Raw genomic sequence first — 24,216 nt, 5'->3', positions numbered from 1 at the left:
CCAAATAATCAAATGCATGGGCAAATATGTCCTTACAAAACTTAGTTACTGTATTTTCTTATTTTTATTATTAAAAATATAATAATTAAGATAAATTATTTATAGTTTGTTCATGTTTGTAAGCTTTTCTTTCCACTGACCTTATTTTAAATTTACTTTCTTTGCTTTTTTTGCCAAAAGATTTGTAAATGAAGTAGTTTAGTTAGGATTATGTGAGTCTTCTTTTGTGTTTGTATGTGTGAAGGTGTGAGGGAGTTTCCTGCCACAGGCCAGTCCACCTACCCTTCCTCTGTTTCCTGTAAGCCCATCAGTCACCAGAGAACAAGCAAGTACAGCTTCCATAACAGGTTAGCTCTGAACTCACCTCTGCCCACGTTAACACTACATACATTCACCTGAAGACTTTTAAGCGATTTCCTGCTAAGACCCGTGAAGACTCAAATATGTTTATATTGCACTAGCAAAAACTATCGAACTGGGGTCAAAATCTACCTTAAATATGATTATACGGATTTTTAGGCAAAAAAAAAAAAATCGTTTTGTTGGACATAGTTTCTGCAGACCCCCACCACTTCCCTTTACAGATCTATTTACTGGCTTTACCGCTTGCTTAGAGTCCTTAACAATAATGGCGAGGAATATTGGAGATATCGAGCTGAACAGATTCCAGCTCAGGTGAGGAAAACAAAGCTGTACACTTTTCTATTTGTCTGTGTGGTGGACCAGGCAATTGTGGCTAAGAGCACAGATATTTAACCCAAAATAAATTATTTTTAATGCCAGAGTTCACAAAGTCCAACTGAACAAACATTACTGGTTTAAAAGGGCCTATAAAAGAAGTCAACTTAAAAAACCCAAAATAACTTGTAAACTGTGGAATTTTTAATAAGTGAGTTAAATTATTTGTAATGTAATGGGGCGGCTGAGATAAAAAACATTAACAAAAAAAGGAGAGAAAAACCAATTCCCCTCCCCATGGAGTCCAGGTAGTGATAGAACCCTTTGGAGAGCTTTTCGGTTTGGCACCATCTTTAGGCCACCTCAGGCAGGTACAGCTCCACATGAAAAACTCAAAGTGACCAACAATTAATATACACACAAAACAAAAATATATATAAAATGACTGCAGTCATCACAGTCTGCAAGTGGATGCATTAGAATGGAGTAGGGGTGAAACTCACAGTTCGGAGTGTGCCACGGTTTTAGGGTCACGGTACAACAGCAAAAAAAAAAAAATGATAAACGCCTAAAATTAATTTTTTGGAAAGGTTCAAAACAAATGTTTAATAATGTTAGCTCATTGAGGCCTATTTACAAAAACAAAACATCTTTAAACTGAATACAAACAAAATGCTAAACATGTAGTTTCTGATTACATTTACATGTCTTTAGACCAAATCTGCAAAAACTGAGAGAAAAACAATGCTTACAAATAGTAAGGAAAATAACAAATCTATCTGGAGTACCCCTTAAAATGCTGGTGTAAATTAAACTTAAAAATATATTTTGGTATTACCTGTTTTATTGAAACTAACTCAGGAAACATTTAAGTATTTAAAATAATTGTTATTTTAAAATATGGCATTGCCGTGCCCGCTTTTCCTGGAGATTTATGATCCCTTTTGCTTGCCATACTATCGTCCCTTGACTGCACGTGTCCCTGTTACGGAGCAGCAGCTCTACTCCTGTGAGGGACAGCTGCTGCATTCAATGTGAACGGACAATTGATTTCAATTATGTGAGTCCAAGGTGTCTGGGGGCGCGGGGAGTGGGGGTTGTCCGCGGTACAAAGCGTGCTGAACTGTGGCTTGTGATCCGTACAGATCACGGATTATCTGTGATCCATTACACCCGTAGAATGGAGTGAAGCAGTGAGTTTGTGGCTTTGTAGGCACTACGTCACAACTACAAGCTTTTTCAAACTGCATCTTTTGTCTGCTTCTAATTCACAATGATTTTAAATAGAAAAATACTCAAATATAATTTTAAGCTTAATTTTCTTTATATATGTCCCCCATCATCAAAAAATGTCACAAGAATGTGTTAGAAACACCAAAAACAAAACTTTTTTCAGATCGGGTCTTCAAGGTGAAGTTTTGTTATTGACCAAATACTTATTTTCTCCACCATTTTACAAATAAATTAATTAAAAATCAAACAAAATGATTTCCTGGATTCTGTTTTTTTGCGCTCTGTCTCTCACATTTTAAGTGTACAGACCAAACTTCTCTTTTTGTGTGGATCAACTTTCTCCACTGTTTGTAAAACTCCAGATAGATAATTCTCTGTATCTCTGATTAGTTCAGTTCACTTCAGTCTGGCATACACAGAAAAAAACAAGTCATAAATGACATTTTCCAATTAGGGAATTATTGTGCTGTGCAATATAAAAGGGTATAAAAGGTTCTTTTTTATTTTTGTTACTAACCAGTTATCTGCAGAAAAAAGAAAAACAACAGCTTAAAGCTCCACACACAGAATATTAAGTAGAATATTCCTCTTGGGTTTATTTGTCCTCTGTTGCCAATTCACACTACACCTAAAACAGCAGAATATCCCCATCAGTGTGCACACTTTCACAAAACATGCTGACTTTGCAGTGGAAGAGGTGACACCCCTCAGGGACAAAATGGGAGTCGTGACCGACATGTGACGGAAAAAAACGCTCCACGCTCCCATTGTAGTAATGGCAGAAAATTAAGTCTTATGCACGAGTGTTCACGCTCTCAGTGCTTCTAACAAGAAAGGTTTTGTACCGTCTCCACCACATGATGCAAAAACGTTCCAGTGAGGAACTAGTTTGAGCAGTGTTGTGTCGAGCCAAGAACACGAATGGACTGCAGGATGAAACCCTTAATTAACTTTTTAGTTTTGTTTTATTCAAATTAGGACAAGCAAATTAACATTTATAAAAAGCTACAACATAATTATGCCATAAAAGCTAAATTAAATCTGTTGTCTTAAGACAGACAAAACAAAAGAAACATATCGAGCCTGTTAAGCGATATGTAAACAAAACATTACTGAATAAATATGACCACAAAAATCAATCACTCTAGAACAGGGGTGTCGAATTGTATCGCACAGGGGGGCGAAATCCAAAACACACCTTAGGTTGCAAAAAGGATAGACTTTTATTAAACACTATAAACTACATTTTTTAACTTTAAAACCGTAAGTTGTTAACATAATTACAAACTAGATATAGCATTACCTGTGATAATGCCAAATTAGCCACAAAAAAACCAAACAAAAAGAAACTTAGGTTAGCCAAAACAGCTAGGATGTAGCTGAAATATTAGCTAAACTCCAAAATAGCCAAAGGAAATCTTAGTAAATGCCAAAATAGTCCAATACGACAGCAGAATAACAATTTTTAAAACTTTAAAACTGTAACTTTTTAACATAATTATGAATTGTAAAAAAGCCGGAATATTATTCCAGAATAAATCAACTTAAACCTTAAAAAACGTAAAAAATTTTACTCTCCATAAAAATATATTATGTCAAAATTAAACAAGTTAGAATTAAGCGCAAGATAACATTGCACTGTTAATAAGAATAAAATAAAATGATCTGGAGGGCCGGATATAATTAGAGACACATGTGCTCTAAAAGAAAACAAACTCTGGAATGAATGCAGATAATTTTAAATACGAGTACATGTCTGGGTTTTTACCACATCTTTAAAACTGTAAATCCTGTGTGGTTTTCACAGTTTCTTATGTGATCAGGCAGTGTGTTCCAAAATTTTGACATCAATATTTTTAACCACACAATTTCTTCTAGTTAGCACTCTAGTGTGAATACCTACATTGTTTTATATGTAGAAAATGTGTTAAAGGTGGAGGACAAAGTCTTTTTAGAACTTAAAAAGTGCAACAATCATTCAGAAACTGATCGTAATTTTTAAAATCTAAAATGCTTTGGAGATGACGTTTCCATACTGTCAAAAAAGCAGATTAAACTTCTATTTTTTTGAAAAAAAATTAACATTGAACATTTAGTTTTCATCCTGGAAAGTAGTAAATGTTTCAGAAATAAAAATCCCAATAGAATTTGGTGTCACACTTCATACTCTGTGATGTAACACCTCTGAACAGGAAATGTCCAACTCCCGGCTGTGATGGCTCGGGTCACGTGACCGGGCGTTTTACCGCCCATCACTGCATTTCCGGCTGTCCATTGGCGGAGCGTAACCAGGGCCGGCTGAAGGCCGATCTGTCGGACTCGGAGTGCAAGAGAAACATCTTCTTTGGCCAGAGAAGCAAGAAAAATCATTACCGTGGCAGGTACAGGTGTGTGGCTGGGGATTCATATATGTGTGCAAATACTTTTAATAACATGTTGATTCCAGCACGTTTTTGAACATTTACTCCCTCTTCCTTCAGGATTGGTCGTCCCCCAAAATACAGAAAGAATCAACAGAGAGAGTACCAGAGTAAGTTCTCTGAGCATCTTTTATAGGCTTTAAATGTTAGGCAGATAACAGCTGCACCAAGTTGTGGCTTTTCTTGCCCGTTTTTTTTCCTTTTTACTCATTATCTATGCCCTAATCACCCATTGTTGTTGTGTATTAATCCCCAGGTATGTCATCAGAGGGAGTTTATTCATCGCTGTTCATGTCAGCTCTGAGCGGCCAGTCGGATCGCACCCTATCTCTGTGCTGGGAGCAACACTGTAAGCTTCTGCCAGGCGTTCAGGGCATTCACGCCAGCCAGGTGGCAGCATGGAGTGTTGAGGAGGTGAGCAAAGCTTCTGATTGAAACAAATGCTGTTTGTTTTTACTTAGAAAGAAATAAGCAGAGAGTACGTAGAAGCCTGGTTAAAAAAAACCTAGAACATTAGATTTTTTAAATTAATATTAATGCATGTAATAGTATTATATAGTGATGCACAATATTGACTTTTTACAACTGATATCTGACAATTTCCGGCCTCTTGCAGCCGATACCAATAATCAAGCAATATTTTTTTTAAATACTTGAGAAACAAAATGCAAGTACAAAGTAAGAGTGTATGTCTCTTACATTTTCCAACAAATTTGCAGAACTTGATTTACCTGCAAATAAATTGAACAACAGGTAGTACAAACACTGTTAGCTTATTCAGTAAATAGAGAAAGTGCATTTTAACTTAAATAGCAATGTAACAAGGACATTTTTTTCAATACAAATAATGCCCAATATAATAACGTGAAAAAGAAATACTTTAATCTCAAAGTGCAAAACTTAAGGCTTCGTTTTAAACTGATGTGGAAAATAAATGGTTGCTTGGATTCTAACAGATTAGATCTAGTGTATTTAGCGTGGTGTTTGGACAGGTTACTGATCTTCCCACCCCTTTTGTTACATTTTTACTACATCTGAGAAAGCACACGTTGTCTGCATCTAATTTGGATAAATTCAGCTACACTTAAAGCTTTTTTGCGAGCGCCAGCTCTTCCTTGCGTGTGCGTTTGTTGCCTGTGTGTCAGTGTGTGTGAGAGCAGCCCCCTCCCTTGCGAAGTGTGGGAGGGAGAGATGGAGAAATGCTCCATCTTTTTAAGTCACATCAAACAAAGAAGTGCTTGCCTTGTCTGCGCTGCTGTTGGCCCGCTATGCTAGCGCTGTTAAGCAGTACCGATAAGGCTGAAACTTTTGGGGTGAGCAGACAAGTTGATTGAGGAAGCATAGGCAGTTTAAGCGTTTAATTATCGATCCATTTTATTGACGAATCTTTCTCTTATCGGAATTATCGGCGTGACGTCATAATGTACATTATCTGCCAATATTTATCTGTAACTGATATTATCGTGCAACCCTAGTATTATACATAGATTGTGATACAGATTTACCGAGTATCTGTTTGTTCTTTTGCTAAATTTCAGTTCACCTTTTGATGTTTTACAGATCTTTTTTTTGTACGATTTTGCAGACTTTTTTTTATTTAACACCACACTGTGTTCTGCATCCTGATCAGCTGGAGACCATGTCAATCAATCTCCTCTGTGCGGTGTCTTCTGTACAAACACATGCAGCTCTCCAAATCTACATCACGCCTGGTTCGCATTAGACGCGGAAGCGCAAGTTTGTTCCATACACGTATTTTTCCACGATGGTCAGCAGGCGCTTCTGCTCAGCTGTGGTTGTTTAGAGCTTTTGTTTTGGCATTATCATGACCCCTTTGCTCTGTAGTCGGCACACTACATTGATCTGTGTATGTCTCGGTGTCTATGAGTGTGTCTGTTTTTTTTTTTTTTCATTTTTACACTCTGTTTAGATACAAAAAACATGATCGAATTTGTCAATCGCAGCATTTTATCATAAAGAATTGGTTATATTTTGAAAATTTAACGGGTTTTCTGTGTGTCTTTGCATAACTTCCTGCCAGAAATAACGCGGATCACTCACGGTTCATGCAAAAACTACACCAGACGCCGAAACGATTGCTGCACAGTGTGAGCCCAGCCACGCTTGTGTCTGGTGTGAACTACACAAGAGGTTAACAAGGGCGTCAAATGGAAATAACCTCTGGTTTGCGGCGCTTCCACATCTGGTGTGAACCAGATGTAAAAAGACGGCTCAAGCCCCTTTTCTCCTTCAGAATCTCCTGGAATTACATTGTTCGCATTCGCAAAAAAAAATTACAGTATGTTAAAACATTTGTGTTTAAATGTCACCTGTGACGCCTCTGGTGTTAAAGGGTTAAACAAGAGAATAAAGAGTGAAAATGTTCATGTCTGCCTGAAAAAAGTGTATAAAGTGTGTAATGATAGCCTTTACAACCTTAAACATAAAAGGTTATTTTTAGAACCTAACTCCTACGACAAATAAGGCACACTACACTCAAAGAATATATGTTTTCTCTTCTATCTGCTTTTCCCATGCTATTTTCCTTTTCTTTGTCTTTAAACATCATGGGTCAAAGAAGAAGAGACAGAAAATGTCACATAAACCAAAAAATGTGTAAATCTGTGTGCATTTACAGAATTAGACTTTTCTAAAACAATGTGACCGATGGTAGATATGACCTCACAAAGTCCAATTACAATAACCTTTTGATCTTGTAAACATAATCCTGGACAAAAGTAAATATGTGCTACTTCTTAAAAAAATGTTAACACAAGATCAATTTAGTAAATTCATCTACAATTGTTGCTGGTTGTATTTATAGAAATCTAAGGGGTTTCAAAACATTTCACTGCATGAAAGCCAAGTTGGTGTACCTTTGTGTTCTTTATTTTCTGCTTTAATCACAATCATTCATCAAATGGCTTTTAGTGTTGAGTGTTAATTCTGCTTCTCTCTGTTGAAGAGTTCCTATGATGAGCACTACAGACCTCTCTCCTCTTTTTAAGTGGTACAACTTGCAGAACCTAAATACTTTTTTTGCCTCACTGTAAATCTAAATTGTCACTGAAGCCTTGAGCATCTCACAGAATCAGACAAAAGAACAGGCAGATGCTGATGCAGGAAGTCTGAGAAAACAAAAAAACTGAAATTAGGTCAGAAGCTGCAGATGATGGAGGAAAAGAAGTATTAAAATATTAAAATTATCAGTAATAGAGGTAATTTCTAGATTTGTGTTAAATGTGTTTTGAATTGCTTTCATTTGCATGTCTTATGTCTGTGATGCAGGTCTTCCGGTTTGTCCAGAATCTGATTGGTTGTGAAGAGCAAGCTCGTCTCTTCAAAGAAGAGGTGAGATGACCGAATAATCACTTTAAATGTCAAACTTCTTCAGTTTTGCTTTTAGCAAAATCAATCAGACTTTTACCTGTAAGGCTTTTATCTCCAGATGATTGATGGGGAAGCGTTCCTGCTGCTGACTCAGACCGATATTGTGAAGATCATGAGCATCAAGCTAGGCCCCGCCCTCAAGATTTCCAACGCCATCCTCATGTTTAAAACCACGGATGAGGGACTAAAGTGATCCCACGCTTTACCGGCTGTGGAAGAGCGGATGACCATTTGGACATCAGTCATCATGTGCCAAATTCATTCTGTTGCAGGGTAAACTCCCTGAGTACTTTTTCATGTGTTTGCTGTCCTGTGCCCATCAGAGAGAAGGAGGGGAAAATGGGGTTCAGTCAGGGAAAAAAATAATGCTGTGAATAGAAATAAATAGAAACCTGTGGGGAAAAAAAGAGGAATGTTGTTTTTTGAGAAAAACTGGTGCAATGGTTTTCCCAAATGGTGTCTTAGTTCCAGTACAATGATGTTTATGAAAACCCTAAAAACATCAACATCTGTGGTGCATCTCCTGTCTGTGCCCCAAACCCAAAGCACATTCTCAGGCACATGCTGGGACGACAAATTTAAACCAAAAGCTGATTTAAATTTAAAATTAAAGCTAAAACAAATGTTCAAAAACCCGCTCACACCAAAAACAGTGTGTAGTGATGCACTTAAAATTAAGCTATTGTTGACTTGTATGTGAAATTATTAGTGGACAGGAAGAGATTTAAAATCATAAATGCAGGAACAAAACTACAAACCCTGAATATGAGACACAACATAAAAGTTAAATACAATCAGTGAGGTTCCTGTGAGCCTTATGCAGCGTTGTGCAATAAAGGAAAAGGTACTGTATTTAAAAGCACTTAAAATTACAGCTCCATGATGATTGCACTGTAACCGCCTAATTGGAAAACAGAATGATACTGTATTATTCAGACCTCTGTTGTTTTTTAGTAGAGATAAGTATTATTTATTTGTGAATTACAATTTATGCTAAAGCTAACATTACAGATGTATTCCTCAAAATGTTATTGTTTGCTCTTGAATAGGAGAAAAAATGCAGGGTTTCACTTTTTACGTCTACATGAGATTTTTTTAAATATGGATAGAACAAGAAGAAAGCAACCCTTGGGCATTTTAGCACAACTGTAAAACCAAATGGATTTTACAGAATGGTATTTCCTGTTTGGTCACTAGAGAGTGCAAAAATCAAGATTTATTTTGCACTACAAATGTGTTTTGGTATCTGATCAGTGGAGTTCTCCACTGTTTACATGTAATGGACACTCGGTTCAGAGTGTGTTTATGTTTACAGTTTATGTCAGAGTTGGTATTAAAAAAAAGCTGTATGGGGTTTATATTGTGAGAAAAAAGTTGAATGTTTTAAGGGCTCTTGGAATATTATATCTTTGTGTGTCTCTCTGGTGGGATTTGTGTGTCTGTCAAGATAATCTTGAGTCACAAATACCATTCAATCCATATCAATAAACATCAAAAACTGTCTGGTCTGATTCATGTTTCTGCCTTTTTGTGAGAATTTTGAGAGTGGGAAGTGCAGCAACTATTGACCGACAACAAACCTTGTCACACCTTCCTACTGACTATGTTTTCACAACCGAGCCCTACCCACGTGCTCTTTCTTTTTCCAGTAAACGGATATAGAATAATTGAAATTATGTAACGCTACAGCTGGAAACTGGCAGCTCTAGCCAGACTAAGCTGAAACAAGAAAAAAATTGCATGTTGAGAATCCAGAAAGTAAAAGGTTAACAATGATGTCTGAGAACAAAGATGCTTAACTGGAGAGAACAGGTCTTTTTGCATCCTTGCATGGGTTGCTTAGAATATCTAAAAAAATTACACATATAAAAAATGTTAATATTCTCCTTTAATCTAAATAAGTCATAAATGAAATATCATTTTCACCACTATGTTAAAAACTTGAGTCAATTGATAATAATCTGCTCTAATGTCTATTTTCAGGTCAATTTGTGGTTAAGCATTTTTTTAATGTTTTTCTCTCCTTTTCATTCAAAGTTTATGATGACCCCTGCTTCAAGTAGGATTATATTATTTTGTGATATTCTCATGTGTTAAACACTGAGTGGGGTTTTAATTGAATTATTTTTTAGGCTTGCTTTATTATTATTGTTTTTGTTTTATGCCTCATTTTAGAGCACTCTTACTTTTCCTGTGTGAAACATTTTTAATAAATTAAGCTGTGAATGCTTTCATTTATTGGTTTATTTATTGAACAATTAAATGTGACACTATTGCAACAAGAAGAACAAATACAGAACAGCAAATAATGGTTAAACACAAAAATCGCAAATTAGGTGATGCAAGATTTTTGTTAGAGTACATCAGGCAGAATTTATCTTAAAAAATTTGCATTCAAACTTTTAATGAATTAAAAGAAAAAACAAATAAATCAAAAATTCAAGAAAAAAACAAATATGCTTAATGATTAAACTAATTATTTTTTAAAATACAAATAGGTATATCTTTCTTATATATTTAAATTGACATCTATTTGCATTATTCCTTTACTTTACCTGGCTGTGCTATTTTTTTAAGGGTAGAGTCCACTTCCGGAGAACATACCGGAAGTTTAAGGTGCCTAAGTTTTAAAGAAAAAAAAATTATACGACAAATTTGCAAATTTAGATTTTTTTTAAAAGCTACCATTTAACTAAATTTTATTTATTTCACTTTTTAAAAATAATTTATAGTTTATTTTGCTTCTACGTTTTTAAATAAGGCCGCTGAAAAATATCTTGCATTTCTGTGTGTTTATTTTAAAAACCAAAGGGAGGATTCAGCCCCGCCCATGTGTCTCTGGCCCCGCCTCCTTTCTGAGCTCGGCAACTTTTTATCACTGACTGACTCCCTCCCATCTTGGATGAGACCGTCCTTCATGACGTTTGTTTTTTTAAAAACAGGACGCCTCGGGTCTGCTGTGAGTCTCCTCAGAGCCTTTAACCGAGCAGGCTGTCAGCAGACGGATCTTCTCTGCACTCAAGTAGGAAAACAGAAGTTTTTTTCGCTGCTGCTTAGTTTATTAATTTAAAACAGTTTAAAATGTTATTTTTTTTCTGACCGCTATTGCTAATTTCTAATTATTACTACTAGCAAGTATATATTAGCTTTGTTGCCGAGGTGTTGTCGTGTCGTATTTGTATTTAACATTTATGAATGATTCGTTAATTTTTGTGATTTTAGTTTTTAAGCCATTGTCGAAAGCAAAAATCTAAAATATTTCTCTTTTCCTCAAAATTTTGCGATTCTTGCAATTGTGAGAAAAGTTGGAAAAATAAAGCTTTTTTTCCCAATTTCCCTCACAACTCTTGAAAAAAAAATGGTTGCGCCTTTAAGGATAAAGAAATGTTTGTTCTCCAAACATTTTGGAGTTATTTTTGGTTGAAATAAGTCTCTTTGGGTTTTTACTAAACACTAGTTAGGGCTGCAGCAGCCAGGCAAACCTCTATCTATAGTTCTGTTCTGTTTATTTTATTTATACATTTACTTTTATTTTCTAGTTATGTATTTAAGAGTTATGGATAATCCTGAAAGAAAAAAAAACATGCTGGTTTAAAGGTAGCATATGCTGTCATCTCAAAGGTATAAATTACCTTTGTCAAGAACACTGATAGAAATCACATTGAACCTGCTTTTTGGACTTAGTGATAAGACGGTGTCCACTAACGAAGTAGGTGGTTAACATTTATTCTCTAAAACCACCACATAATTATGGGAATTATCAAAAAATGTCTATGTAGAGTGGAAAAAAAGGTATTTTAACTTTGTGCATGAACAGATAAAAATATTTTTGATAGATCTGGGCTATTTGGACAATCATTTTCTATTAAAATAGTTGAATTCATGCTTTTAAAAAAAAAAATCCCTGACCACAATATTGAATTTAATCACAAGTTTGCTGCCAACAAATGATATTTGCATGTCTGGAAAAATATGCAATCTTGTCTACTCCATTCACTAGAAATGTAATTACTTAAAAACTATGTTCTATTAAGCATTTTTATTTTAATAGACGAATAAAGATTATTTTTTTGCTACATAGTGGAATATAGCTATTCTATATATTTCTATTCTATTCTATTCTATTCTATTCTATTCTATTCTATTCTATTCTATTCTATAGCTGTATGTTTTGTGGATTGGAAATATGGATTTCAGAGGCTAGAAGAAAATTGCCAAAAAGAAAATGTATGTATTTATCACAAGTCTTTAAATGGAATTTTGTCATTTTATCATATTATTTATGGTGTTTTTCAGCACATCATACTGCCATAAAAAAAAAATGTCAGGAACTGATGATAAACCGAGTCAGACAAGAGGCTTTTTTGTAGGTTGTAGAAATAAAATGGAAGCCATTGTTGGAGAAAGAACATTGGTTCCAGTGACTTGTTAATTAGATACTGTGAGAGCACAACAACTCCTTCAGTACACCATTAAAAAAGCCTGAAAGGGATCATGATTCACCTTCTTTTTTGCTATTCCAAGACTTTTAGACTATATTTTGCTGACTAATAAAAATGATTTGACATTTTTTTGCAAGGTAAAGCTAACTCATTGAAAGAAAATCTTATAGTAATCAAACATGGTAGTAGTAGTGTGATGGTTTGGGGCTGGTGTGCTGCATTGTGACCTGGTCACTTTGCCATAATTGATTGAATCATTAATACTTTGCCATAAAGTCTGGAAGCAGAATAATTATATTTCAAGGCTCTAGCCCACGTGTTCTGCAGCTGCAGAACCATTACAAATACACCAGTTAGTTCACTACTTAATAATCTGGGCTTGAGTCAGTTTTGAAATGTTGGATTTGACCTTGTGACCTATGGCCATTTCTGCTAAAATATTCAAGAAGATGCAAGAATGCAGGCACATAGAGAAAACATGACGTCCCTCATTGGCGTTTTGTTGTTTCAGCAACTCATCTTCCTCAAACCAGAACTACTGGTTCCTCTGAATCCCTAGACTGTTATGTACAGGTCAACAGCTGATATCCATAACCACAAACAGACACCCACGCACACACAAACATGCCCACGCACACATATTTAAATAGTGTTGAGCTTCTCATAGGTTACTGTTATAAAAAAAAAGTCACATTTATTCAAAAATGTACTTCTAACCTCCCACAGACTGGTCCAACACTGATGCTCCAGGTGAACCTTCAGGTGTATTGATCATATCAACCATGGCACACAGTAATGTGAGTACACTAATAAATTCCTTTTTAACTCATGCTTTTAAATATCGCATGTGACTAATTTTTTTCACGTGAGATGAATGCAGTCTTGTTTGAAATAAAATCTCCAGCATCTGTTCTTTGTTTTGCAAAAATATTGAGACCAAATTTAAATAAGCAACAAGCTGGAGGTCTGAAATATTTTCGTCTTTTTGTGTTATAATTCATCAACTTTATTTTATATTGATCTTTGAAAAAAAACATTTAGAAATAATATTTTTTAACAAAATTAGTTTATTGTATACTTTGACCATCAGACACTTTTCTCACAGTCAAATCCATACATTTCCTCAAAACCCTACTTTAAAGTTAGACTCAGCATGACTCGCATCAGATTTTAACAAAACTTTGCTAATTTATTAATAGATAGGCATTATCAACCTAGACAATTTATCTTTTTTAAGGACTTCTTAATTTTCTTTATAAACCTGGATTTAAACTAGTATTTTTCTCTGTCTTATTTAAACTCCAAATTAAAAATATTTTTAATTTCATGCAATAACAATGTTTACAATTTTTCTAAGGCTATATTTTGCAAAAGAAAAGTTTTGTTTCTTATGTCCTATCTCTTCTTACATTTCACTGATTATTAATTGTATGCCAGATATTAGATTGTAACCCCAAATAAATGTTGCAAAAAAGCTGTTAATACGGGACAAAGATAACATTTTGAGTCATAAAGCTACAAGACACAAACATTCAAACAAAAGCACTAAATTAAGGATTATTGTTAAAAATGTTATTAAAGGCTTAACTGTGAAAACTGATGCTGTATTTGAACCTTTAAGGTTTTCTTAATTTTCAGCACAAGAAGGCAAAGTAAATGATGAGTTTTTTCTTACATTATGTATTTAAAACAAATTGTAATGCATAACTTTGAATGTACATACAAGTGTAAATCTAAGTGTTATCACTTCATGATCTATATATTTGAATTACATTGTCCTAATGATGTTTTTTCTCATGCTTTCTCAGCTGCGATCAGCGACATCCTCTGCTCTTGATGATGTCAACCTGGGACCTTCAGCAAACCCACAGTATGGATCAGTCTCACTGATGCAAATATAAAATACATACAACCCCTCATGTATTAATAAAATCAGAGTTTGGTTGGGAAAATCTAACCGAAGACGATAAAATTATGTTGATTAGGAGTCTGTAAAGCTGTTGGCTTTTTTTTCCATTCTCATACTATCCAGGGCTGTGTCAAGCTATTATTATTTGATTTTAAAGTCTCACTCAATCATATTTTGATTTATTGTAAAAGCGTCCCCAGTGGTCTTTTAATTATGTCATTTTTAGGCAAAAATAAAAAAAAAAACGTATGCCATTTTCTAGGACATAGTTTGTGCAGCGTGGTAGGGCTGCCACAAATGATTCTTTTTTTCCGATAAGTCAACTAATCGGGTCATGCGCTAAATGAATAAAAAGTACACATCTTAACCATCATTAACTTTACGAAAAATAAAGACAACTGAGACAATAGTTTATTAAACTTTTAATGAATTGTGCAGCCTCTTTTCTTCATTAGTTTCTGATATTAAAACAAGATTAAATCAAATGAGGTTGGTACCTGAAACAAGGAACTATTTTTCACAAAAGATAACATTTTGGTCTTACTGACTCCAATATTTTTAAAAAGTACATTTTTTGGTGTTCAAATGTACTTCACTCTAACTCCATATAATATAAAGTAACAACTAATCGGCTATTAAATTAGTCGACTAATCGTGGAAGCAGCTTGCCTCTGATATCCCTCCACTGATTTCCCATCATCCCTTTGTTTACACTCTTTCCTACTACTGTATAGCTCCTCACAACCCCACGCTAACATTAGCGGAGCAAAAAAAAGTAGCTTGCAAAATCGGCACTATGCAGACGTACAGTTTTGAGCCAGATGCCAGCTAGGATGAGTAAAATAAAAAGATAAATTGATCTATTTGTTTGCAAGTGAATACATCAGAATAGAGTGGAATAGGGAGTCTTTTAATGTGCTGCTGAGAGCTTTTCACAACTATTTGAATAAATAAATACTCAAAAATGCAGTTTTAAGCTTAAAATCTTTCATACATTTCTTCCCTCATAAGAAAAATGTTAAAAACATGATTTTCATTGAAGTGGGTCTTTAATTTGTCACGTATGGGCCGACTCTTAACCCTTTGAAGAGTCCAACTATAAAAACTCTCATGGACAAATATGAAGTATCAGCAGATGTTAAGTATTACATTTTTTAAATTCAGTATATTTATTATGAATCCATCATATTATTTAAGAAACAATCATCTTCCTCGTGTCACATCTTACAGATCAAAACTTTTCTAGTACAAAATAATAATACATTTAAAGCTAAATCTCAGACTGAGTGGATATGTTAAAAATTAATGTTGATGACCACGTTATCAGAAAAGATTTAACGAGTGTGGTTTGTTTGAAGAGGTTGCCTGGAGAAGGCCTCTCCTCCCTGAAAACAAATCAACATAAGTTGTAGATTTACAAACCTAAAGAGTTTAAGCTGCAGTTGTTGAAGATTTTAGTTGCTTATGACTTTTATTTTTCATTTTAATGTGAAGTGCGGTGAAGTGAGGAAAGCGAGGAAGGACATGACTCACAGAAAAACCTGCTACTCAAGTGAACTCTATGATCCACCGGACTTGAAAGGACAATGACCGTTCTCCTGTGAACAGTGGCGTCCATGATTTACTCAGAGATAACCATGAGCACATCAACTGTTTGTTGTTGTTGTTTTTTTTTCTTTGATGCATCATGATATCCAAACAGGAGCCCTTCTGTTCTCCGAAACACAGCAGGCTGACATTGTGGATCAGCATCACAACCTTCCCTTTACATAACACCTGTTTAATCTTTGTTGCGATCGCTGAAATGTTATAAAAATAATTGCCCCACTCCTCCTTTTATTTTACAGTTCACTGGATTAGACTGAGGTGGAGAGGAGGGTGTGTTGGAGGGGGTTATTGAACAGAAAAGGTGTCATTTGATTCCCCTCTCTAGCTTGTTTTACAACAGTTCAGCTAGATTTGTGTGATGAAAACAATCCCTCCCGCTGAACACCACAAGCGCTGACCTCCATGACCTCCCCGAAGGGTGGGTGGGTACATGGAGGAGCTAGTTCTGCAGCCGAGACAGGTTACATGTTGTACCTTTAACCCCTGTGTGTCACTAATTTGCAATGTACTTTTTTAATCTAAGTCTTTTTAGCATCAGCTTGAATGGAAAAAAAACTAATGAATATATTTAATTTAATTGGAAATGGAAACAGGCATGAAGGGGTTAACTATTGTTAAAGCTAGACTCACATTTAGACCAATAAGAAAATAGTACACTTACTATTGTGTCCTGATTAAATCTTAAATCGAACACCAATATTAATACTTTGAACTTTAACACAACTGTGTATTTGTCAACCTGGACTGCCAAAACGAGCTTTATTAAGAAAAATATTTAGATATTCAGGGACATAAAAACAATAAATTACATTTTCCATTAAAAAAAAAAATTTAATTTATAATTTCTCTCAAATTTTTTAAAATTTGAACATTTTTTTCTGCAATGAATTTCAATATCTTGTAATGAATATTGGTCTATTTAAGTCTTTGGGCATCGATCCTGATGAGCTGAATAAAACATGATTTACTGATGACTGTTCTTTTTCAACTTTCAATTATTGAGAAAAGAGGACAATCAATTACAAAAAATCGATAAATCAAGAGTATGCAGATGTTTTATTCAAAGTATGAATCATTTAGGCCACATTTCGAAAAAAAGTGGCCCAGATCATTTTTTCATTTTTCCCTGAAAACCTTATTTTTCAACCACTTGCTTTATTGAAAATTAAAGTCCCACTCCAACTTTGTTTGAATCTATTGTGAAATTGTTCCCAGGGGTCTTTTAATTATGATTATCCAGATTTTAGTTTTAAAAAAAGTGTTTTTTTTATAGACATTTTTTTTGCAGTACAGGAGGAGCTCATTAGAAATTTGCCTTTTGTTGTGGGTGGGACGTTGGCGCAGCTTTGGTATCACAGCATTCCTTTGTTGACACTCTCCTGCTAGCTCACAGACCCTCACGAGCCCAAGCTAACATTAGCGGAGCAAAAACCCACAAACAAGAGCTTTTTTCAAACAGTGGGTTTTCATCTGTTCCTGATTCATCACAAAAAACTGAGAAACTGTTTTAATCTTAAATTATTTAATGTGAGAAACATGAGACATAAAATTTGGAAATACCTGATCTGTAAAGCTCAGACTTTAAATTTGTTTTTGTTCTTGACTGTCTGCTATTTTCACAGATTAGCAACTTACCCTCATTTCCTTTTAACGGTTTAATATGGTTTGAAAACGTAGAAAAGTGGTTTCGGTTTCTAAATATATGCATTTGACTGTGATCTTCAAAGACTTTTTGGCTTTTAAGGTCAATTTTAAAATGAAATATTGAAAACTACGAGACTCAAAGTTCTTAAAGAAAGTTAAAACATTTCTGCTATATATGTTTAGGTTTTCTGGGCCTTATTTTGTGGTTAGAATGTTGTATTTATATGATATATATATATATATATATTTTGTTTTGTTTCAGTGCCAGACCGACTGACTTTGACTTTTTGGCTGTCATTGGAAAAGGGACCTTTGGAAAGGTAACATTGTTTTCCTATATATCTTTGGTTTTTTAAAAATGCACGTTCTTGTTAGTTATTCTGTTAATACATTGACTAACACAGACTCCTCGGCTAAGTTTGGTTTTGGGACATGAAACATTGCTGGTTTTAATGTTTTTTTTTTTTTTTTTTTAATAAATTAACAATGATTTATGAAAAAACTCAATACTGCTGCTCTTCCATTGTCTTATATAAAAGATTAGGAGTGGAAATGAGCATGACGGTGACCTACTGCTGACATTGTCAGAGGGAGTCTTGTGTGCCAACTCCAGTCTGCTTAAAATGTGCTTCCTGCTCCATGAATCATTAACTATGTGCAGTTCACTGAAGACCTCATTGTTTTCAACAAGTAAAAAAATACAAATTATTACTTTACACCTTGATTGACATTGATTTTTTTTTTTTTTTTTTGAAAAAGCAAAATCATCACAATCATTTTATTCAAATGCTTTTTTCCCCCATTTCATATCATATTTCTCAGTATCATCTGTTTCCACTGATCACTTATCGGTGGAGTTCTTCGGTAAAATGTCTGACGGCGGGGCAGCGTGTCGCCATGCCGGTGCAGGATGTTTACCAAACAAACCTCTAATGAACAAACCTCCATGCAGGTCCTGCTAGCCAAGCTGAAAGCTGATAACAAGTTCTACGCTGTCAAAGTTCTGCAGAAGAAAATCATCCTGAAGAAGAAAGAGGTTTGCATCTAATTCAGCTCACTTTTAGACAACACTTTTATGTGAAAATAATTAACTATTTCATCAACAATCAAAGAAGAAAGTGGTGTTTGTGACCTATTAAAAATAGAAAAATCATATCGTTATAACAATTAAAATGCAATTTATTGACAAAAAACCTGCAGTGAAATAACCTATTAAATAAAACTGCTAGATGATGGTATTTAAACAGTTAATGGAAAAGTGTTTGGTTTGTTAGGTGAGTCAGTAACTTTGAGAGTTATTAGTAAACAGTCCCCTGACCAGCAATAGGATCTCAATCTTATCTAATCTCCAGTTTGTTCAGTTCAAAGAACACACTTTACAACACCACAACACTAAGTCATGTTTGCTGAGCAACACAGTAAAAATGTCCGATCAAAAACATGAGTCATCCTCTCACCTGAAGCTTTTTTTCTGCTTTGGAAAACGGACATGCATGATCTGTTCCGACATGTTATCCTAAGCTTTAAATCATTGTCTGACATTTCAGCTCTGACCTTGAAAACGCTTCTTTTACCACACAAGGAAGAGAAAGAGGCGTGTTTACACCATTTTAGTCTCAGTTCTTTTGTCATGCTGCATTCTAAGGAATTTTATTTTTAAATTATTTTAGGGATGATCGTTTCTCTTCATACAGTATTGATCTTTTACTATTTTAACTATTCTTTTTTAACTATAATCAGTAAAAAATATATTCTGACTAATATTGTGTAAAATAAATGCTTCACCTTCTTTCTTTATGAAACCACGTTTAAGTTAAGGTCAAACAGAAGTTGTTTTTAGCACAAACAGGATGCAGAATAATGCATTTTTATGATAGGATTTCTGTGTTTTGGAATGTTTACAGTATATTGTACAGTAAGAGGAACACTGCAGCGCAGTGTGACGAAGCGTTCAACCATATGATAACAAACGGAGAACATGATGCACCAGAATCCTTTGGAGATGCGGGTAGTTAGAAGACATCCGGTCATGCAGGGAAAAACATACTGTACAAGTGATCATTTATGAGGTTATTTCATAACATTCTGGAGTCCAAAAGGTGGATTTTTTTTTTATTTAATTCAGAGACTAAAAATTTTCCTAAAATCTAATATAGTTGCTTTACTGTTGATTTTTTGGAATTGCATTTCAAAGATGTCTTTTTTTGTTCCTGTGCAGCAAAAGAACATCATGGCTGAGAGAAACGTTCTGCTGAAGAGTCTGAAACATCCGTTTCTGGTTCGGCTCCACTACTCCTTTCAGACTTCAGAGAAACTTTACTTTGTTCTCGACTATGTCAACGGTGGAGAGGTAACAGCTTTACAGTAAATTCATTTAAATACATTATTTTATATTTTTTACATTTTTTGCCATCACAGACATTACATTTAGAAAAAAATGTTTAAAATTGATTTAAAAAATATCATCAGTTTTTTTTTTGTTTTGTTTTTTTTTTCCAAAATTTTTTAAGAAAACCGTCTTTGCTGAGACACCGTTTTGTTTTCCTTTACATCTCACTGGTTGTATTAATTAGTATTTAATGATAAAATGTGATCTTTTTTCAGCTTTTTATTTCATTTCTATATCAGTTCAACTTCAATCCCATCCTTTTATCTGTTTTATATTGCCTCACTACACTCGTTTTCAAACCTTTTTTCTCATTTCTGCATTTCTTTTTCAGTTGTTCTTCCACCTGCAGAGAGAAAGGTGTTTCTCTGAGCCCAGAGCGCGGTTCTATGCAGCTGAAGTCGCGAGCGCGATCGGCTACCTTCACTCTCTGAACATTGTCTACAGGTTCGAAAAGATGACTGAGTTTGTGCCGATCTTTTTCGGAATTCAGTTTGTGACCATCTGGTTCGTTTTTGTCTCCTCAGGGATCTGAAGCCAGAAAATATTCTTTTAGATTCTCAGGTAAGTTGGCAGAAACACTGACATTCCTCGCTGTGTGTTTGGTGCTCGCGTTCATGGGGTTTTGCGTCCAGGGTCATGTGGTGCTGACGGATTTTGGACTCTGCAAAGAAGGCGTGGAACCCGAAGGAACAACCACAACTTTCTGTGGCACCCCAGAGGTAACACCACATTCATGAAAGACCCATATTAACCGTCCAAACAGCTGTTAAAGACTCACTCCAATTATAGTTTGAGTATTTTAAGTGTTCTCAGTGGTTTTTTAATATGATAATTCAGTTTTTAGGCAAAAATTGTAAAAAAAACTGTGTCGTTTTCTGGAACATAGTTTGGAAATAAAATAATTCTCATTGGACTAAATCTTTTCTTTCTTCATTTGCAGTATTATAGATTATTCTTTGATATATTTTCTGTTGTTTTGTTATTTTTGTGAAGTATCTGGCACCAGAGGTTCTTCGTAAGGAACCATATGACAGGACGGTGGACTGGTGGTGTCTGGGAGCAGTTCTTTATGAGATGGTCTATAGTCTGGTGGGTCTTTATGTTTTGGATGTAGCTTTAACAATAACTTGGTTTCCATTTATTAACAAAATTTTAAAATTGTACATATTCATTTTTAATCAAAAACAAGAAATTCTTTATAGAAATGTTTTTATTTTAATAACCAAAATGCAATTGTGCCTCATTTTGATCCTCGTTACCTGTCGCTGTTTTAGCCTCCCTTCTACAGCCGTGACGTTGGTGAAATGTATGACGGCATCCTCCACAAGCCGCTATTTCTGCCTCCGGGAAAGTCAGAGGCCATCCGCTCTCTGCTCGTGGGTCTGCTGCAGAAAGACCCACACAGACGTCTCGGGTCCATCGCTGATTTTGTGAGTAGCTTTCACTAAAAAAATATATATATCTATATATATATTTTCACCTCTCGGTAAAAAAATTAGCAGATTGTTTTAGGAAATTCAAAGTACTTTATTGTACATAAGAAAATACAATGCTAATAAATGTAATAAATAAATGTAAGACTCATGTTTCTAAGTTAAACATTCTGTAGGGGGGAAAAAAATTGTCATTTTACTTTTTTCTCTACTAATACAACATTTGTAAGTACTTTAACATGTCTAATCTCTGTTTCAACTGCAGCTGGAAATAAAGAATCACACTTTTTTTTCTCCAATCAACTGGGATGACCTTTACCACAAGAGAATTACTCCTCCTTACAACCCCAATGTGGTGAGTTGTTGCTTCAGACTTTCTCTCACATCTGTCTCCATTACCACATCCTTGATACGAGACTCTCAGACACACAAATCGATTCTTGATTATTTTTTTTTTTGCTTTATTTAGAATTTATTTTGACTCTAAATTGTAGACGATTACAGTTCAATCCATTTTCTTTGTAACTCAACAAAGAAACATTCTTTTATTTTTTTCCCCTCAACTCTGACTTAAATGTCACTGCAGAAAGAGACTGTTTTAAACCAGGCAACTGCTTTTTAGTCTTTAGTGTTTGAAAATCTATTTCCTTTCATCAGCTGACATTTTATCACAGATAAAACCTGGGACTAATGCTGAAGCTACTCTGTGAACATTCACTGCACAAGAAAACCTTACATTTTTATTCGGCTGGTGTTTTTTTAATTTAAAAATATAAATGCTTCTTCAGTCATTTTTTTCTCTTATCACTTTATTTCTGCCTCCTGACATTTGTATCTGTGACTTTATCTGATTTCCACACCATAAATTCTTTTTATATTTTTGATTTTTCAGCGAGGCCCTGCAGACACACAGAACATTGATCCCGAGTTCACCAGGGAAATGGTTCCCAACTCAGTCAGTCAGACCCCAGACCTCACCGCCAGCTGCAGCTCCAGCAACGCCTTCAATGGTTTCTCCTTTGTTGCTACGGAAGACAGCTTTCTGTGAGGCGCCGAGTCCCTGACTATTATCTCATGCTAACGTGAAGCTTATGTTGAAGTAGGGAGTCGTCAATCCCTGGAGTTTGGACAAATACTGCAGCTCCTCGTGACTCTGCCAGCATCCCTCAGGGCGTGAAGCAGAGCAGGAGAAGGAGGGTGATGGAGACATTTATAGTTAAGCACATTGTGACCTGATGTGACCTCTTCTTTTAGGACATTTAGATAAAAACAAAGTCGGCTATTAAAGCAGAATATTGAAACTCCTTATTAGGTTTATTTTATTTTATTGTAGAATTTTCTTAAAGACTTTAAAATGTAAAAAATGTATTTCAAACAATCTATTTTGTCTAATTGGTTAATGCATATTATAATCTAGCTGTTCTATTCATTATTGCTAGTCTGAACTAGATTTGCAAAAGTCTCTATGACCTTTTATACACTCACTTTATTTGAAAAATATATTTAAAAGAAACAACAAAATAGGAAAACATGATCTTCTTTACTAAATTTAAATGTGAGCATTATTCTACATTTACTTTTAACTATATGACTTATAGAAAAACATCAGGAAATCCAAATTAGATGCTCATATATAACCACAAATAAAAAACTATCAACGTAATATAAAATGTCAAAGGGGCAAAATCATAAAAGGCAGCAATAGCTTAAGCTTTGCCTTTTACCCTTTTGGTTATCCCAGATATTCTATTGAAGATGGCTTCGTTCACACTCAACTCTCAGGAGGTGCTAAAAGTAACTGTAATCAAAAGTTATCTAGAAGTCGTGTCGCAGTGGTTACTGCTTATCACTAAAGTGGACTTTTGTTTGTTTTAGAAATGTTTGATGCTTTTTTTGTATATGCCATGATGTTAAAATAAAAAATACCCCATGTACAGTTTCAGCCGGGACATATATTTCTATTATATATTCTGTTTTAATAAATAAAATACCAAAAGTTTCTGTTAATAGATGACTGTAAACAAGTAGATTTGTTTGTTATGTTGAGGAACAGTGTTGAAATGAAGAAACTGTATCTGACGAGTGAATGTACAGGAAATGACAAGTTGATGTGTTTTGCTAATATGATAACATCAGTTGGAAATGGAGTTAGAAAATGGATATTGTATCTTTTTGAATTTTTTTTTTAATTGCAATTTTCCTAAATAAATGTGAAGTGAAATTTTGATGTGTGCTTCTAAGGTTCTGAACTGTGCTGCTCCTGTCCGACTCCTTGACAGGCAACAAAAAAAATTCTCGTGTGCAAACGCTACGCTAACCTTTAACGCTGGAACTCTGTGTACCAGGCTGTTCTTTCCTGACAATTGCAGTAAACAGATCTGTTGGTGCTTTTCATAGCCGATGACCCGGACGCCAGCAGTGGACTGAGGACATCCATAGCAAAAATCCACGTGTGGCTGTTTATATAGAAAACCTGTTAATCAATCAAGCAGGTGTCAAAATATTTTCATGTACTTATGAATGAAGAGCATATGTGACAGGTCACTGATTATGAAAACCAATCACTCGCCTCATTTGTGACCTGAACAATTTAAGCATTAAAAGATTAGTTTTCTAGTCACAGCAGATATTTGCACAGTAAAAGCTGTACATCTAAATACACAAATAATTCCTTTTATTCTGATTATAATGCTTTGTGTGTTTCTTTTTTTTTTCTTCTTTCGTTTATTATATTTTTTTACATTTCAGTGCAGAAGGAATAAGCTAACGTAGGATACCAGAATTGGATTGGGTTACTTTTATCTCCCTCTCATTTAATGTGATTAGATTTAAACAAAACAAAAAAAAAACTCCAGTTTCACTGGTCACCCTGTATCCTTCATTGCTGCTGAAGATATTGTTTGAATTCACTTTTAGTGGCAGCACACCTTTTAAAAGTTAAAAGTGTTCAAATAGGCATTTGAACACTGTGAATATACAAGTTCTCACACTCAGAAATCATGGAGAGGTCTTAAATTTGCATTTTAGATTCATGATCACTGTGAGAGACATAATCTAAAAAAAAAAAAAT

At 34.7% G+C, this 24,216-nt stretch overlaps 2 protein-coding genes across 6 annotated transcripts in view; both read left to right on the top strand.

The window, feature by feature from the left end:
- The window catches only part of l3mbtl1 (L3MBTL histone methyl-lysine binding protein 1), a 19,319-nt gene extending 10,087 nt beyond the window's left edge, over positions 1–9,232 (top strand). For 3 of the 5 annotated variants that reach the window (XM_036212649.1, XM_024292825.2, XM_036212651.1), the window contains 6 exons: positions 245–347; positions 4,104–4,298; positions 4,392–4,441; positions 4,588–4,745; positions 7,620–7,682; positions 7,780–9,232. In XM_036212649.1, the coding sequence (XP_036068542.1) occupies positions 245–347; positions 4,104–4,298; positions 4,392–4,441; positions 4,588–4,745; positions 7,620–7,682; positions 7,780–7,914 (704 nt within the window). In that variant the 3' untranslated portion in view covers positions 7,915–9,232. The remainder of the gene's footprint in view (positions 1–244; positions 348–4,103; positions 4,299–4,391; positions 4,442–4,587; positions 4,746–7,619; positions 7,683–7,779) is intronic. The other 2 variants (XM_036212650.1, XM_036212652.1) reach the window with 1 other exon arrangement.
- Positions 9,233–10,578: 1,346 nt separating this feature from the next.
- On the top strand, positions 10,579–23,373 carry sgk2a (serum/glucocorticoid regulated kinase 2a). Its single transcript, XM_024293999.2, has 13 exons — positions 10,579–10,743; positions 12,890–12,960; positions 13,972–14,033; positions 17,587–17,644; positions 18,277–18,360; positions 19,543–19,674; positions 20,045–20,157; positions 20,238–20,274; positions 20,346–20,432; positions 20,707–20,802; positions 20,988–21,143; positions 21,412–21,501; positions 22,039–23,373. The coding sequence occupies exons 2-13, from the start codon at positions 12,946–12,948 to the stop codon at positions 22,192–22,194; spliced, it is 1,086 nt and encodes a 361-aa protein (XP_024149767.1). The 5' UTR covers positions 10,579–10,743; positions 12,890–12,945; the 3' UTR covers positions 22,195–23,373.
- The last annotated feature ends 843 nt before the right edge of the window (positions 23,374–24,216 follow it).

The sequence above is a fragment of the Oryzias melastigma genome, linkage group LG7 (genome assembly GCF_002922805.2).
Source record: "Oryzias melastigma strain HK-1 linkage group LG7, ASM292280v2, whole genome shotgun sequence".
NCBI lineage: Eukaryota > Metazoa > Chordata > Actinopteri > Beloniformes > Adrianichthyidae > Oryzias > Oryzias melastigma.
This window is presented reverse-complemented; position numbering and strand designations above follow the sequence as displayed.

Excerpts from the sequence above, each read along its gene's own strand:
- sgk2a (XM_024293999.2), top strand. Across the intron at positions 21,144-21,411 it reads TCGGGTCCATCGCTGATTTT|CTGGAAATAAAGAATCACAC; the intron begins GTGAGTAGCTTT and ends TTTCAACTGCAG. Across the intron at positions 21,502-22,038 it reads CTCCTTACAACCCCAATGTG|CGAGGCCCTGCAGACACACA; the intron begins GTGAGTTGTTGC and ends TTGATTTTTCAG.